The following is a 13,245-nucleotide window of genomic DNA, read 5'->3' on the forward strand; positions in this document are numbered from 1 at the left end:
CAAAGGAAGAACAGATGACTGTCGGTGTCCTCCTCTAGCGGCGCTCGGAGTAAATGCAGGTAAACGACCACCATCGCAATTTTTACCTGTTCTGTACAATTTCCTGGCAAGGGATACCCGCCCAGTGCTGTTCAGGAAGACATAGAGAAAGACGAAAATAGCCGTTACGTCGCACCCGACAAGAGCTGGCATCTTCCCGATCTTTACCAAAACAGCTGGAAACGCAGTGCGAGACATGATCGCATAGCCTGTGAGTCGCGCTTAGCCTCAGCATATCATCTTGCTCTTGATAGCGCCAAACGCGCGCGCCTTGCGATGTTAGCAGTCGACGCTTCGTGTCTTGTGCGCGCATAAGAGGCAGCGTGCGCAATGATCCAACAAGAGAGGTACGCTACGACCAATCGCCATGGTTACTCCGTGCGGTACTCGCCGTTCAGCCCCACAATCTTCGCCTGCGCGACGGCACAGAACTACGGCATTCAAGGTAGAACCGTTCATCCACTTCCCGTATTGAATCTGCAGTGCACCTAAAATTTAAAGAACCTTTTTCTGTTGCCTCTGGTAAGGGAGAGGAACTCTCTTTATCCTCGATTACGTGCCGGGAACGCCGATTCGACTGGTGAAAGCTTTTGAGTGGCCCTATGGTCTCTACGACGTTACCTGGAGCGAGCTCGAGGAGGATGTTGTCATTGGAGGCGGCGCCGACGGGAACATAATATTCATCGCATTGAACCGAGCTAATGTGAGACAACTGCACTCCTTGCGTTTCTTATACCGTAAAGGCGAGGCGCTATTTTCCTGGCTGATCTCGGGAAAACTTTTTACAGGTCCCACGGCTAATACTCAAAGGACATACCAAAGAGGTAAGCACTAAATGCAACATCTTCTGCAATTTGTTGATGCCTGTGCCGGGCTCACAAAGCTCTCGTGTCGTGTCTACTTCTCTTTTTTTGACTTCAGGTATATTCCATTGACTGGAGTCAAACACGCCAAGAACAACTATTGCTGTCGGGTTCCTGGGATCATCTTGTCAAAGTGGTAAATATCGAGCCAACGCTATGATTTGGATCCTGATCTGTAGCGAGATGAAATGCTCACGTAAAGTCTGACAAATGTGCAGTGGGATCCACAAGCAGGCAACCTGCTGTCAACATTTACTGGTCACACAAACAAAGTCTACTCGGTCGCCTGGTCTCCACGCATTCCGGGACTGTTTGCCTCTGTTGCGGGTACGTAGTACGTATGATGTACACAGTCGCATTATTGGGATTAAGCCCGAGATTGTAGTGACAACTATAAACAACTACTGTGTGGAAACCTAATAGCAGGAACCTTTTCATAAATTCCATTTTTGTAAATTTTTGTTGCTGTCTACGAATTAACTTGGTTCTGCTTGCTTGTAGTAGTTGTGCAGTGAAGTGAGGAATAATACGAGCAGCAGTGGCATCTTGGAAGGGACACTTAAAGCAAATAGAAGTTGGCTTAGAGTGACAGATTGTCACATTAAAATTTAAGTGGCTACTTTCACAGTAGAAAGAGCATTTGTGATCTTGAAAAGAGCGAAAAATGAAAGGTTATCACTGCTGGCTGTTTCCACAAGTGTCTGGCAGTGATTTCAGGCGAGATTTTTTTGTTAAGCAGAAAACAATGGAACATTATAGTCATCTTCATATCGCTACCACTAGTGAACTTTCTGTGTGCAATGAACACAAACATTACAGATTGAAAATGAAATTAAACATACTTGTGGTGTTCAGCATTGTCATCAGTGAGTGGAGTGGTGAGAAGAAATATTTCAACTTCAAATTTTTCGACAATGAAAGTACTCTCTGTTGCCAAACGAATGTCTACAAAATCGTGAAAGTCCCTGCTTTCAGATTTTATTGAGAACAAAAACCTTATAAGTTATTCTCAGTGGCCTTTTAAAAAAACCTGTCTGCTGACTTTTATTGGCCACATTTCTTTGCAGAAGTCGAAAGCTTTTTGCCAAAATATATGTATACTCAACCGCGGGTCTGATAAACAGTAGCAGTTTAAGCATGTAGTTTTTTACTGTAAGGAATGTCACTTTCCTGTGGCATTCATCTGCAAACCTCAAAATTGCAGACGCGACAGCTACGTGCCACATCAGCAATAATGAGCGTGACAGTCACTGATAATGTATAAGCTTTTTTAAAACTATAGTCTAAAGTGCTAAGGTTATGTAAAACAAACTGAGTAAACTGATCTCCATCACAGATACCAGTAGCCATTTTTTTGCCAGCAGTAGTACTGCTGACGGAAATGACATATGGAAGTGTCAACTTAGCGACTGTCTGCCTTTTCAATACACTTTTAAAGGTAGTGAAAAATCAGGATTAAACCATGCAAGAAACAGTGACGAGCTGCGAGAGAAAAAAAAATAGCACCTGAAGTTTCCAGCAAAAATCTCCCTCTCTATTGCACCCAGTCCCATTCATAAAATCTGTATTCACACCAGGTGATGTAGCCCGACTGCCAGCGGAGTGCAGAAGTTTGCACACACAGCATGATGCCACCATTGGCTCTGCTCCAGTGACTTTTGCCAGCATAAAGTATAAATTCCTGCCAAAACTGCAAATTTTGCTCTCGCTGTTGTCATCTCCAGGAAAGATTTACAAGAATACACCAATACATTTGTACTAGTCTTCGCCACCAGGCTGTCAATTTAATACTGGAGGTTCATCTTTAACGAATAAGTTTATTGTACAGAAAGGGTGGGCTGAACATTGGTTTACAAAGAAAAGCACAACTTCTGTTAGTGGAACCATTGGCTCGTTTCGCTCTTGTATTTGTATCCGGGTGGTGTCACCTGCTTCGTCAAAATCGATGCACTGATCAGTGCAGTGCAGTGGCAGTTTAATTTGCTGGTTAAAGTGCAATCTATCAATACTAATGTGCATTTTCTTCTCTCTGCCAAGGCCTTCTTTGATGTACCTTTCATTTTTGATGACAGATGGCACTACTAACTTTTGCTGCTCAGTGCCAATGGCAGAGGTCTTGCAGGGCTTGAGAAGACAAAAAAAAAACTTCTCATGCCTTTAGCAGTTTTTCTGTAAGAACACAGATTTTGCTGCACTCAAATAAATGCCTTCTGTCATTAGCTGCTCTTCACTATAGTCTTGTTCTTGCCTGTGGTGCTGTCGCTACATCTATGCTGTGCTGTGTGTTGGTTGCTTGGCATGACCTCGTACTCCTTCACCCTCTTTAGCCCAAAGGGACATGGTTGGTTTGAATCGTACCCCACTTTTCTGGGCAGCAAGGAATGTCAGTCAGCAAAAATGGGATTGAATTTTCAATGTCACAGGAGCTTCGCGCACATTTTGAATAGAGCGGGTACTATAGTAGGATACAACTTAAGAAAGTAGCAGAAGTTAAAGGTGCACTGAAGAGGAATCTGAACTCGTCTTTTTGCCGCGGGAACTCCATCCACACGTTCCTAGCATTCTTAGAAACTGCAACTTATTGCCCTGTATGGCCGATTTTCCTAATTAAATCGAATTAACGTCCGGCTCCCGCCATTTTTTTTAAATTCTGCCTCGTACGATGGGTGGAGTCGACCAACGCGTGAAGTTCCTTTCAGCCAGCTCAGTGGAGGCTTTGCTTTCGCTTTATTTTGTTTTTTAGGCTTCCATGAATAAATAGTTCCATTCGCAGATAATATAGCCGCAAAATAAGCCCGCAGAAATAAAAATACGCGCGGACTATTTGCTACTACGGACTACTACGTATTACTCCGCCGATGGCAGGGCGGCAAGCCGCCACGGGACTGGGTGAAAGGCACTCCACGCGTTGGTCGACTCCGCCCACCGTACGAGGCAGAATTAAAAAAAAGGGCAGGAGCCGGCCGTTAATTCGATTTAATTTGGGAAATCGGCCATACAGGGCAATAAGTCACAGTTTCTAAGAATGCTCGGAACATGCAGATTGAGTTCCCGCGGCAAAAAGACTAGTTCAGATTCCTCTTCAGTGCACCTTTAACACTTGCTACAGTTCGCGTTGTCCTGGATCACTCCGTTACCAAGTCACAACAATAAACGAAATCAGCTTTTTAACGATTGACTTTATTATTAGCTTATAATTTCTTTCTTGCGATTAGCTCCTTGTTTAGATAACAAAAATGGTCGTAACAGGCAACTTTTTTGTCATGGAGGAATTCTGTGCAGTGGTCTTGAATGTGGGCGGAGCTTCAGTGCAGACTTGAAGCTGTATTTGACAATTATCATAGCAAGGCATGGTATTAGACACAACTGAGCACCCAGTGCCTTTGTGCGAATCAGCTGGTAGCTTGCTCAAGAGAAGCATTGTGCCAGTCTTCATTGCTAATGCAATTTGTGGTGCTTGCAAGCCGCAAAGATGTCTCGCATCACTGACATTTCCTTTGTGAATCTGCAGGAGATGGATCCCTCTGCTTGTGGAATCTCCAGCAGCCCGCACCACTGGCCGCTATACCAGCACACAGCTGTGAGGTACTCAGCTGTGACTGGTCCAAGTATGAACAGGTAGACTGAAAATTGGTATATTTTTCCCTCTGCTTACATTATTCCTGTTACACATCTCGCACATAAACTAGTACTAATTGCACCTAATTGAACAAGTTTTGCATCCAAAGCTTTTGCAATTACATCTATACATTTGTGATTGCATCACACGTGTTGCAAACTCAATCTGTCTTGCATAAATTTGCCACCATTTGTAATGCGTCACTTGTCTGTGCAGTTGGTTCTGTTACGCCACTAATAAAGCATGTATTGTAGCTAATTACAGTGTCCATTGACTGGGAGACATAGCCGTCATTCTGAATAGACCTGCACACTGTGTGAAGCCTGGATTCAGCCACACATGGCATTCTGCACTGTGTAACTATTGAGATGGTTTGTTGTAACGCTTTAGGAGCCAAGATGGAGCAGGCATGAAGCCATACGACATTTTTCTGCTTGTAACAGTGGTGTCATATACGCCATACACCATTAATTTAGTGCACGTGAAAACAGCACCTAGCTTATGGGCAGAAAGAATGGAGGTCAGCACTATTCTACAGAAAAATCACGCTCTGGTGGGAGGGGTTGCCCCCTCTTATATCAGCCCCTTAGCTTGTTTGACGTTTCTTCATCAATTTGCAAAACGACATGTCTGGTGGGTTGCTGGGGAGAGAATTTGAATTTCATTCCATTGCAGTTGAACTATGAGCATAACCAACACTCCTGCACTTTTTTCTGTTGGCAGCACATCCTGGCAACAGGCGGCATTGACAACCTGATCCGGGGTTGGGATTTGCGGAATGCAGCCCGGCCCTTGTTTGAGCTCCGTGGCCATGGTTATGCTGTTCGTAAAGTCAAGGTATGCAAAAAAAAAAAAAAGTCCAGTGTACACTTTGATTGCGCTGTGAATAATGCTACATGCAGTTGCAAAACCGCTGTTAACACCTTCCGGTCATCTGTCGGGGACAGCGGAGAAGTATGCGTCTAGTCAGTTGTCGGGAATGGCCCGACGCAACATTTTGCCTGTTATTTATGCACAAAAATTAGAGCGCCATCTCTTGCCATTGTTGTAGCCTGCACAATGGCTATTTGTCTTTCCTCCTGAGGAATGGCAGCACCAGGCTGATGCAAAAATATTTTTTGGTGACGTGGTTTTAAGGGCCTAAATTGGCAGCAGAAAATTGCGGCATCAATTCTATTCCGTTAGGTGTGCTGTGTGGAAAGTTGTGTAATGGCTTTGTAGAAATCGATGTCTTTAGTGACAAAGACAACCACGTCCCTTCTTCGGCAAGTATTGCGCTGACTGCAGTGACAGAACGGCAGAAGGGACACTATTTTTTCTGCAAGACATGCGTGGCCTCTACCCAGAACAGTGCTTCAAGGGGTACCACACTCTAAGGCAGTTCCGCCAAAGCCCTAGCGAAGCTGGGAAAAAATGCTGTAAATAAATGTTTATAAGCGAATTGCAATGTGGCACTCTTTTTTTGTGAACGGCTAAAGGCCCAAAACAATGCTGACCAGTGCAGCAGTCACTGGGGAAAGCACACCTGACTGGAAAGGGTTAAGCTTATATATTGACTGTAAATAAATGTTTATAAGCGAATTGCAACGTGGCACTCTTTTTTTGTGAACGGCTAAAGGCCCAAAACAATGCTGACCAGTGCAGCAGTCACTGGGGAAAGCACACCTGACTGGAAAGGGTTAAGCTTATATATTGACTGTAAATAAATGTTTATAAGCGAATTGCAACGTGGCACTCTTTTTTTGTGAACGGCTAAAGGCCCAAAACAATGCTGACCAGTGCAGCAGTCACTGGGGAAAGCACACCTGACTGGAAAGGGTTAAGCTTATATATTGACTGTAAATAAATGTTTATAAGCAAATTGCAACGTGGCACTCTTTTTTTGTGAACGGCTAAAGGCCCAAAACAATGCTGACCAGTGCAGCAGTCACTGGGAAAAGCACACTTGACTGGAAAGGGTTAAGCTTATATATTGACCGTAAATAAATGTTTATAAGCGAATTGCAACGTGGCACTTTTTTTGTGAACGGCTAAAGGCCCAAAACAATGCTGACCAGTGCAGCAGTCACTGGGGAAAGCACACCTGACTGGAAAGGGTTAAGCTTATATTGACCGTAAATAAATGTTTATAAGCGAATTGCAACGTGGCACTCTTTTTTTGTGAATGGCTAAAGGCCCAAAACAATGCTGACCAGTGCAGCAGTCACTGGGGAAAGCACACCTGACTGGAAAGGCTTAAGCTTATATATTGACCGTAAATAAATGTTTATAAGCGAATTGCAACGTGGCACTTTTTTTGTGAACGGCTAAAGGCCCAAAACAATGCTGACCAGTGCAGCAGTCACTGGGGAAAGCACACCTGACTGGAAAGGGTTAAGCTTATATATTGACTGTTGCTATTTCACTGCTATTGTAAACATGGAAGTACTAACTATTGGCTATACTGTGCTGAAATTTTAGATGAGCCCGTATTTTCTGTGGGTAGTATTGCACACAGGTCAGTGCAGATGCAGGTCATGATGAGCGACCATGTTTGGTGCTGGCATTGGCCTCTTTCTCTCGGAATAAGTCGGCTGGCACTGATGTAAGAGTGAATATTCTTCACTTTGAACAAAGGGAACAAAACCACCCACGAATGCCATATTCTTTCTTTATTGAGCTGGAAATAAGCCCAAATTTAGGAGTGAAGAGCATGAATTTATTCATTACCAATGAGGTTTTTTTTTTTTCTGCAGATGAAGGCCAGCTCATTCTAGCGTTAATGGATATGCTTTGATTTTGCATGGCATGAGCATTCCTTGTGATATTGAGTTGCCTTGCAGTTTTCGCCGCACAGCGAGTCAATCTTGGCTTCAGCTTCATACGACTTTTCAACCAGGTGAGCGTCTGGCAGGTTGTGGCAAATACCATTTGTGCATGCATTTCCTCACTTGTGAAGAAAACTGTCGCATAAAAAAAAAAACTTGTGTTGTGCCCAAAATGTGCTGTGCCTTTCCTTATCACATTTCCTGAAGGAATGAACGTGCTGAAAATTCATTTTACCAGAATCTGGGACTGGAAAGAGTCCAATGAGGCCCTTCTCATCCTGAAGAATCACAAAGAGTTCACGTACGGGCTGGATTTTAACCTCCACATACAAGATCAGGTAGGCGACTGCTAAAGCAGATCATTTACCCTACTCCTCGGTATTGTACCTGTAAAGAGAAACAATCTTGCACCAAGTCCGGCTGTCAGCTAAGCTCTGCCTAGTGAAAAGCTATGCTGTCAGTTACATGTTCAATAGCAATAGTGCAATAGCATTTTGTAAATAGTTCACAGAGACGGGTTATCAGTCCCAGTGAGAATTCATTATCCAGGCAACAGGACATAGCTCAGGTTATGATGTCATGAAGATCATACCAGTCCGTGCTTTGACAGCTGTAATGCGAAGGAATGCACCGAGTTGTGCCGACAGTGTAGTAGTGCATGCATGAGAATTTGGGTGGTGAAAGTGTGATATGACAAATGATTGCAACATGAATTATGTGCTTTGTGCATGTGAATGCTGTGTAGCTATGCTGAATGATGTATGCACGGATGGATGTCTTGAGCATCTCTTCTGAAACAGGCTGATAGCAGATGCCACCACGCTCAATTTTTTTAAATATATTTTTCTAAACAGTCTACTGCACTAAAAATCTCCCTTTCTGTGACGTGTATGCTGTAGCAGTTTTTAATCCTGAAAGTGTTAGGTCACCGACCTGGTTTCAAGCCACCAATCCTGCAATTTTTCTTTTACTGACATCTAGCATTACCTTCGCTACCTCTAATGCTTCGCATCTGGGTGGGGTACTGTTGCTATTAGAAGCATCAGAGGCACACTTGCCACACTCTGCATGTGAAATCGATAAAGCTACAAGACACACTGATCTCACTTGAAATGTTAGGGCACTGCCTCCTGAATTATGATTGATCAGCTGGGAGACGCGACTGGATGGTGGGGTGCTCTGTTGTTAACAGAAGAGAAATATGCTACCAGGCGTGCAGTAACTTGGAAGCAAATGGTGTTTAAAAAGCTTTGAGATTAGCCAGGAGGCAGAACTGGAAATTTGGACAGTGTTCCGTTCGCAGAACGAAAATATGCAGCCAGGCGTGCTGTAACTTGAAAGCTAGACTGCAGTGTCTGTGCTAATTAAGAGTTAACGTTTACTTCGATAGTAGTTTTATTGGACTAAGATATTCATATCCTTTTTTACGCCATTTATTTACACACTTAGTGCAATTAGTGCAATTCTTGTCACATTTATTCCAGATTGCGGACTGTAGCTGGGACCAGACCATCTGCATCTCGCAACTTCCCGATGGTTACAAACCCCAGTGAAAAAAGAAAAAAAAAGCCCTGCCCACCACCATGGTGTCAAAATAAGTCAAATAAACTTCCGGTACAGTATTACAAAAAAAAAAAAAACATCCCGCACGTAGTCGCCGCATCTTGCAGCATGCATGGCAGTGCGAATTTCTGTTGGGGAGCGAAAAGAAGACTGCTTGAAACCCTGCTTGGGCTTGCCTTGCAGTCAGCAGCAAGTACGATTGTTCCGAAACTTCCAACACAATTGTTCAGCAGAAAATTATTCCAAGCACGGAAGAGCAATTGGAGCTATCACTCATAAGTGGAGTGTTCTATGAGAGACGTCCTTTCTTCTTCTGTACTGGCATAGTAAGGCCTGGAAGAAAAGGAAAGGAGACAGTTTTGCAGCAACAAGCATGCCCTTTGCCAACTGGCTTCCATTTCTGTAAGCAGTCCCAATCCAGCACAAGTTCATTTTACTGTCATTTTACTGGGAGGTGTGTTAGCGGCATGGAAGATCGTTAAAGCACGTGTACAAGGACTGTGAAGATTTTTTTTTTTGCTAATATTGTGTCCCTTAGACCTTTACTAGAGTGTAGAAGTAACACTGGGAAATAGAGTACACTGCTACTATGTAGCACAGAAGCTACAAACTGGGCATCTAAAACTCCAAGCTAAGAAATTAAATTTCTGGCTTGTCAAGTGCTCTACTAATGGTACAATGTGTGCATCACATGTTTAGCTTTCACTGTTCAGACTGATAACCTAATTGCCCTTCAGTTTGCTTAGCTTACCCTGAACAATATCCTTTTGTTTAGCTTTCCTAACAGATTTTCTCTACTAGCACGCTATGCTAGGCTTTGTCACAGACATTTACAGCCGAACTTTCAGTTTAACTGAATTATATCACAAGCTTATTGCTAGACCTATCGGGTGCATGCAGCTAACACCTCGTCTGGTGAATGCCTAGTTTCTGTGCAGCTAATATCGGAAAGCCAAATTAAAGCTCCCAACGCTGTGCACTGGGAAAAGCATCAGTTCAAGGTCTACTCACGTGCCAAGGTTCTCGGCCTCCTGAATGGTTTCTGGGAGCCTGAGGCCTTTGGTTTCAGGCAGCGCCAGAGTGAACCCCCCTGCCAGGAGGGACAGGGCGCCCAAGACTATCATGGGCATGGTGGGGTGCACTTTGCCCTGAGGAAGGAGAGAGAGCAGCGATTGAGAACCTCATTGTATGATGTGCTGGCTGTGGATGGCCTCCCAAGGACTGCATCAAAGCGAGCAAATCGTGCAAGCCTCGAAGTGCTCTACTGATGTGTGCTTTCAAAAAAGAACTGCACATTTTTGCAACTTTGCCACGAGGATGAAGAGGCTTGTATGTGAAGCACAGCTTACACACTTTTTTTTTGAGCGAAAGCTCTACTTTGTGGCCAAAGCTGCAAAAGGCGTTTCATTGCTGAAGCTTGACCTTGAATAAATGAATAAAAAATATTGCCATGACTGGGTTTCGAACCCACGGTGGTTCAAAGAGATCACCTTCGCTGGCCTGCGCACGAGAGCACTATGCTATCACCACAGCTGATCACGCCTCGTGTTCAACTGCAACACAGTGCACGTTAAAGAACCCCAGGTGGTCGAAATTTTCGTAGCCCTTCATTACGGCGCCCCTCATAGCCCAAGTAGCTTTGGGACGTCAAGCCTCCATAAACTCTCGCGCTGTGCATTGCACGGCATCTTCTTCGTCGACTAATCATCATCATCAGCCTGACTACGCCCACTGCAGGGCAAAGGCCTCTCCCATGTCTCTCCAATTAAATCTGTCCTTCGCCAGTTGCGGCCACCATATTCCCGCAAATTTCTTAATCTCATCCACCCACCTAATTTTCTGTCGCCCCCTGCTACGTTTGCCTTCTCTCGGAATCCACTCCGTTACCCTTAAGGACCACCGGTTATCTTGCCTTCGCATTACATTCCCTGCCCAAGCCCACTTATTCTTCTATCTAACTAATATCATCGACAGAAGTGCCGACATCCTTGCAAAGCAAAACCATTAGCCAAACAGGCTGAACACATGATTTCCCACGTCTACTCGGTTAAACTACGTTAAAACCCTATCCCTTTTTTGCTGCATGTACGGCTAGGCATGACTAAGGTTCCTTATTTCCTGTGGCAGAAAATTTCAAATTTTGTAAACTATTAACCAGGAATCTGCAATATTTTGCCTCAACCAACGTAATTACAAATATACACGAGTTTTTCGCATACATTTTTAAAAATTGCGGGGAAACATGGTACTCTCCAGGAAAACATGACCCAAACCACCTAAGTTTGGTACTGTTGAGGTAGACAAACATTTATTGACATTTTCATGTCGTAAAAATCTGCACTCCATGGCACAAAATCTGAACAGCTGCTTTTCTAGTGCTCGCAAAATTCAGTGCACACTTGCGTTGTCCTTGGCTTTCAAAGGAATTCAAATGATTAAGTTCACCATATCCTCACCATCCTGTCACTCCTACTGACTTCTGCAGGAGCAGTAATGTCGAAAAAGAGAAAGTGGCCCCGCCAACATGCAATTACACGAAAAATGCTCAAATCGGCAATTTTTCATGGTATCATGGAAGGCAAGGGACCCTTATAATGACCAAGCAAAACAAAACTCAAACATGCTTTTCCAGACCTCTTCCCATGGCATGGAAATATTCCAACTGAAACTGCTGCAGCATTTACACATTGGTTTACTAGCCTCTCGCGCAGCACTGAGCTGAATTGGGTCTCCATGCCAAGTGTTAAAGGGACGGTGAGGAGAGCACTATTAATATTTTTTTTTATATCAAAATCCGATAGTTCGGCATGTCATGGCTTTGTTACCACTTGGCCGGCAGTTAAAGATGCATTTATTTCTAAGAAATTTGGATTCGAAGTTGAAAAAGTTTTTCCCGCCGCTCTGATTCAAACTTGGGATTCTCCTATGACAACACAGGACTAAGTGACGTGACACATGACGTAAACATGACGTAACGCAGACTCCGTGATTTCTGGCGGCCAGCAGTGCGGCCTAGCAGCAGCCGAAATGAAAGCTACAGCCGGCCGAACGTTGAAGGCATCTATCGGCTATTGCGGCCGTCGCTACAGTCGCTTCGCTTACGTTTGCACTGGCGTTTTGCCAGCGTTACGATGGATCTCGTTCTCGAAGTCGTCAACGAAGTTCTAACAAATAGACACCTTTAGCATACCGTGTACCTTGTTACCGCTAGCGGAATACCGGGAGCCCCCCTAACGCCGGTGAGCGGGCGCTGATTGGTCCCAATGCTGCAGGCACGCGCGTAGCTGCCGGGCACGTGGCGCCATCTGGCGACCTCAAGGAGATTTGCGCATGAATTGGCTGCGCCTCAGTGATTTGTTGCGTCTCGGGTCCTAGAGTTGCTAGAACTATTGGTTCTAGCAACACTGTTTTGTCCTATGACGTCATCACACTTGTACTTGCGAGTTTGGCCTGTGGCGGCGATACCTGTATTTTGGTTCTTGCTCTTTTCTATGTTACAAGAGCTTTGTTGTCAGTATGAGTGGAGTTTTTGTAATCAGGAGCTGGTATTCTGCCGAAACAAGCCAACTTCAATTTCTCCTCAGTGTCCCTTTAAGTGCATTAAAGTTGAAAAAGAAATAAGGTGATAAAGTGTGCATAATGTTAAGACGAGAGAGTACAAGCCACATATTTTGCTCTCTCGTATTTGCACTTGTGGAATCCCTAGCGAGCAATTGTTACGCATAGAATCGGCAGTCTCTCACCAGGTCGGACGCAATGAATGGAGACGCAATGGTGCCTATGCGTGCACTCATGCTTCCAATCCCAATAGCCGTGTTGCGGTGAGAAGTAGGGAACACCTCAGCCGAATACAAGTAGATGACTGCAAAGGATGCTGTGATGAAGCACTTCCCCACAGTGACCAGTGCTGTGGACAGCCATGGCAAATCTAGGGAGAAAACGGCAGGCACACTAGCATGTACATGTCGCCAAGACTTCTTGAAGACATCTTAAAGGTACCCTCAGTGGCAAGGGTTCTTAAAGGGATACTGAGTACATACTTAAGGAGGCATACATTGGTGGATTACCACTTTGTAACTACACAGAGATGAACATTACAGAAAACTGCTGCTATAAGCTAGAAAAGAGTGAACTGGACAGGTGTCACCAGCACCAGCCTTTTCTACAAGCACATGCTCTACCGTTAGGCAAGATTTGTTTTTATTATTTTCAACTGAACATAAAACTAATGCTTAGTCCAATGTATGTATGGGAAATCCCCAAAATGAAGAGAGTTTCAATCTATGACCAGTTATTAGCATTCACCTGAACTTGGTCATACGGCTGTAAAGTTTCCTCTGTAGCCGTATGGTAG

The 13,245-nt window shown here is 44.3% G+C and overlaps 2 protein-coding genes across 3 annotated transcripts in view; one reads left to right on the forward strand and one right to left on the reverse strand.

Annotated features, from left to right (window-relative positions):
- Positions 1 to 8,950, forward strand: LOC149358843 (uncharacterized). Of its 2 annotated transcripts, none has more exons than XR_016288736.1 (10): positions 1 to 484; positions 567 to 742; positions 828 to 863; positions 961 to 1,038; positions 1,121 to 1,229; positions 4,414 to 4,520; positions 5,245 to 5,358; positions 7,344 to 7,399; positions 7,536 to 7,666; positions 8,813 to 8,950. XR_016288736.1 is itself a non-coding variant. In XM_089571010.1 (10 exons), exons 1-10 carry the CDS (start codon positions 370 to 372, stop codon positions 8,879 to 8,881), a joined length of 960 nt encoding a protein of 319 aa, XP_089427136.1. In that variant the 5' UTR covers positions 2 to 369; the 3' UTR covers positions 8,882 to 8,950. The 2 variants fall into 2 exon arrangements, 1 of the variants encoding a protein (XP_089427136.1); XM_089571010.1 differs by having other exon boundaries at positions 2 to 484; positions 7,567 to 7,666.
- LOC149358844 (organic cation transporter protein-like) overlaps positions 7,158 to 13,245 on the reverse strand; it is a 26,636-nt gene continuing 20,548 nt past the window's right edge. The window contains exons 9-11 of the mRNA XM_089571009.1: positions 12,635 to 12,819; positions 9,903 to 10,039; positions 7,158 to 9,224 (exon numbers count right to left, since the gene is read on the reverse strand). Of these exons, the coding sequence (XP_089427135.1) occupies positions 9,161 to 9,224; positions 9,903 to 10,039; positions 12,635 to 12,819 (386 nt within the window). The 3' untranslated portion in view covers positions 7,158 to 9,160. The remainder of the gene's footprint in view (positions 9,225 to 9,902; positions 10,040 to 12,634; positions 12,820 to 13,245) is intronic.

The sequence above is a fragment of the Amblyomma mixtum genome, chromosome 2, assembly GCF_055824585.1.
Source record: "Amblyomma mixtum isolate Tamu chromosome 2, ASM5582458v1, whole genome shotgun sequence".
NCBI lineage: Eukaryota > Metazoa > Arthropoda > Arachnida > Ixodida > Ixodidae > Amblyomma > Amblyomma mixtum.

What these genes read in the sequence shown, in the direction of transcription:
- LOC149358843 (XM_089571010.1), top strand. Translation starts at nt 370, where the DNA reads ATGATCCAACAAGAGAGGTACGCTACGACCAATCGCCATGGTTACTCC. An exon ending in ATGCTGTTCGTAAAGTCAAG is followed by an intron (nt 5,359 to 7,343) that starts GTATGCAAAAAA and finishes GTTGCCTTGCAG; the next exon opens with TTTTCGCCGCACAGCGAGTC. An exon ending in ACCTCCACATACAAGATCAG is followed by an intron (nt 7,667 to 8,812) that starts GTAGGCGACTGC and finishes CATTTATTCCAG; the next exon opens with ATTGCGGACTGTAGCTGGGA.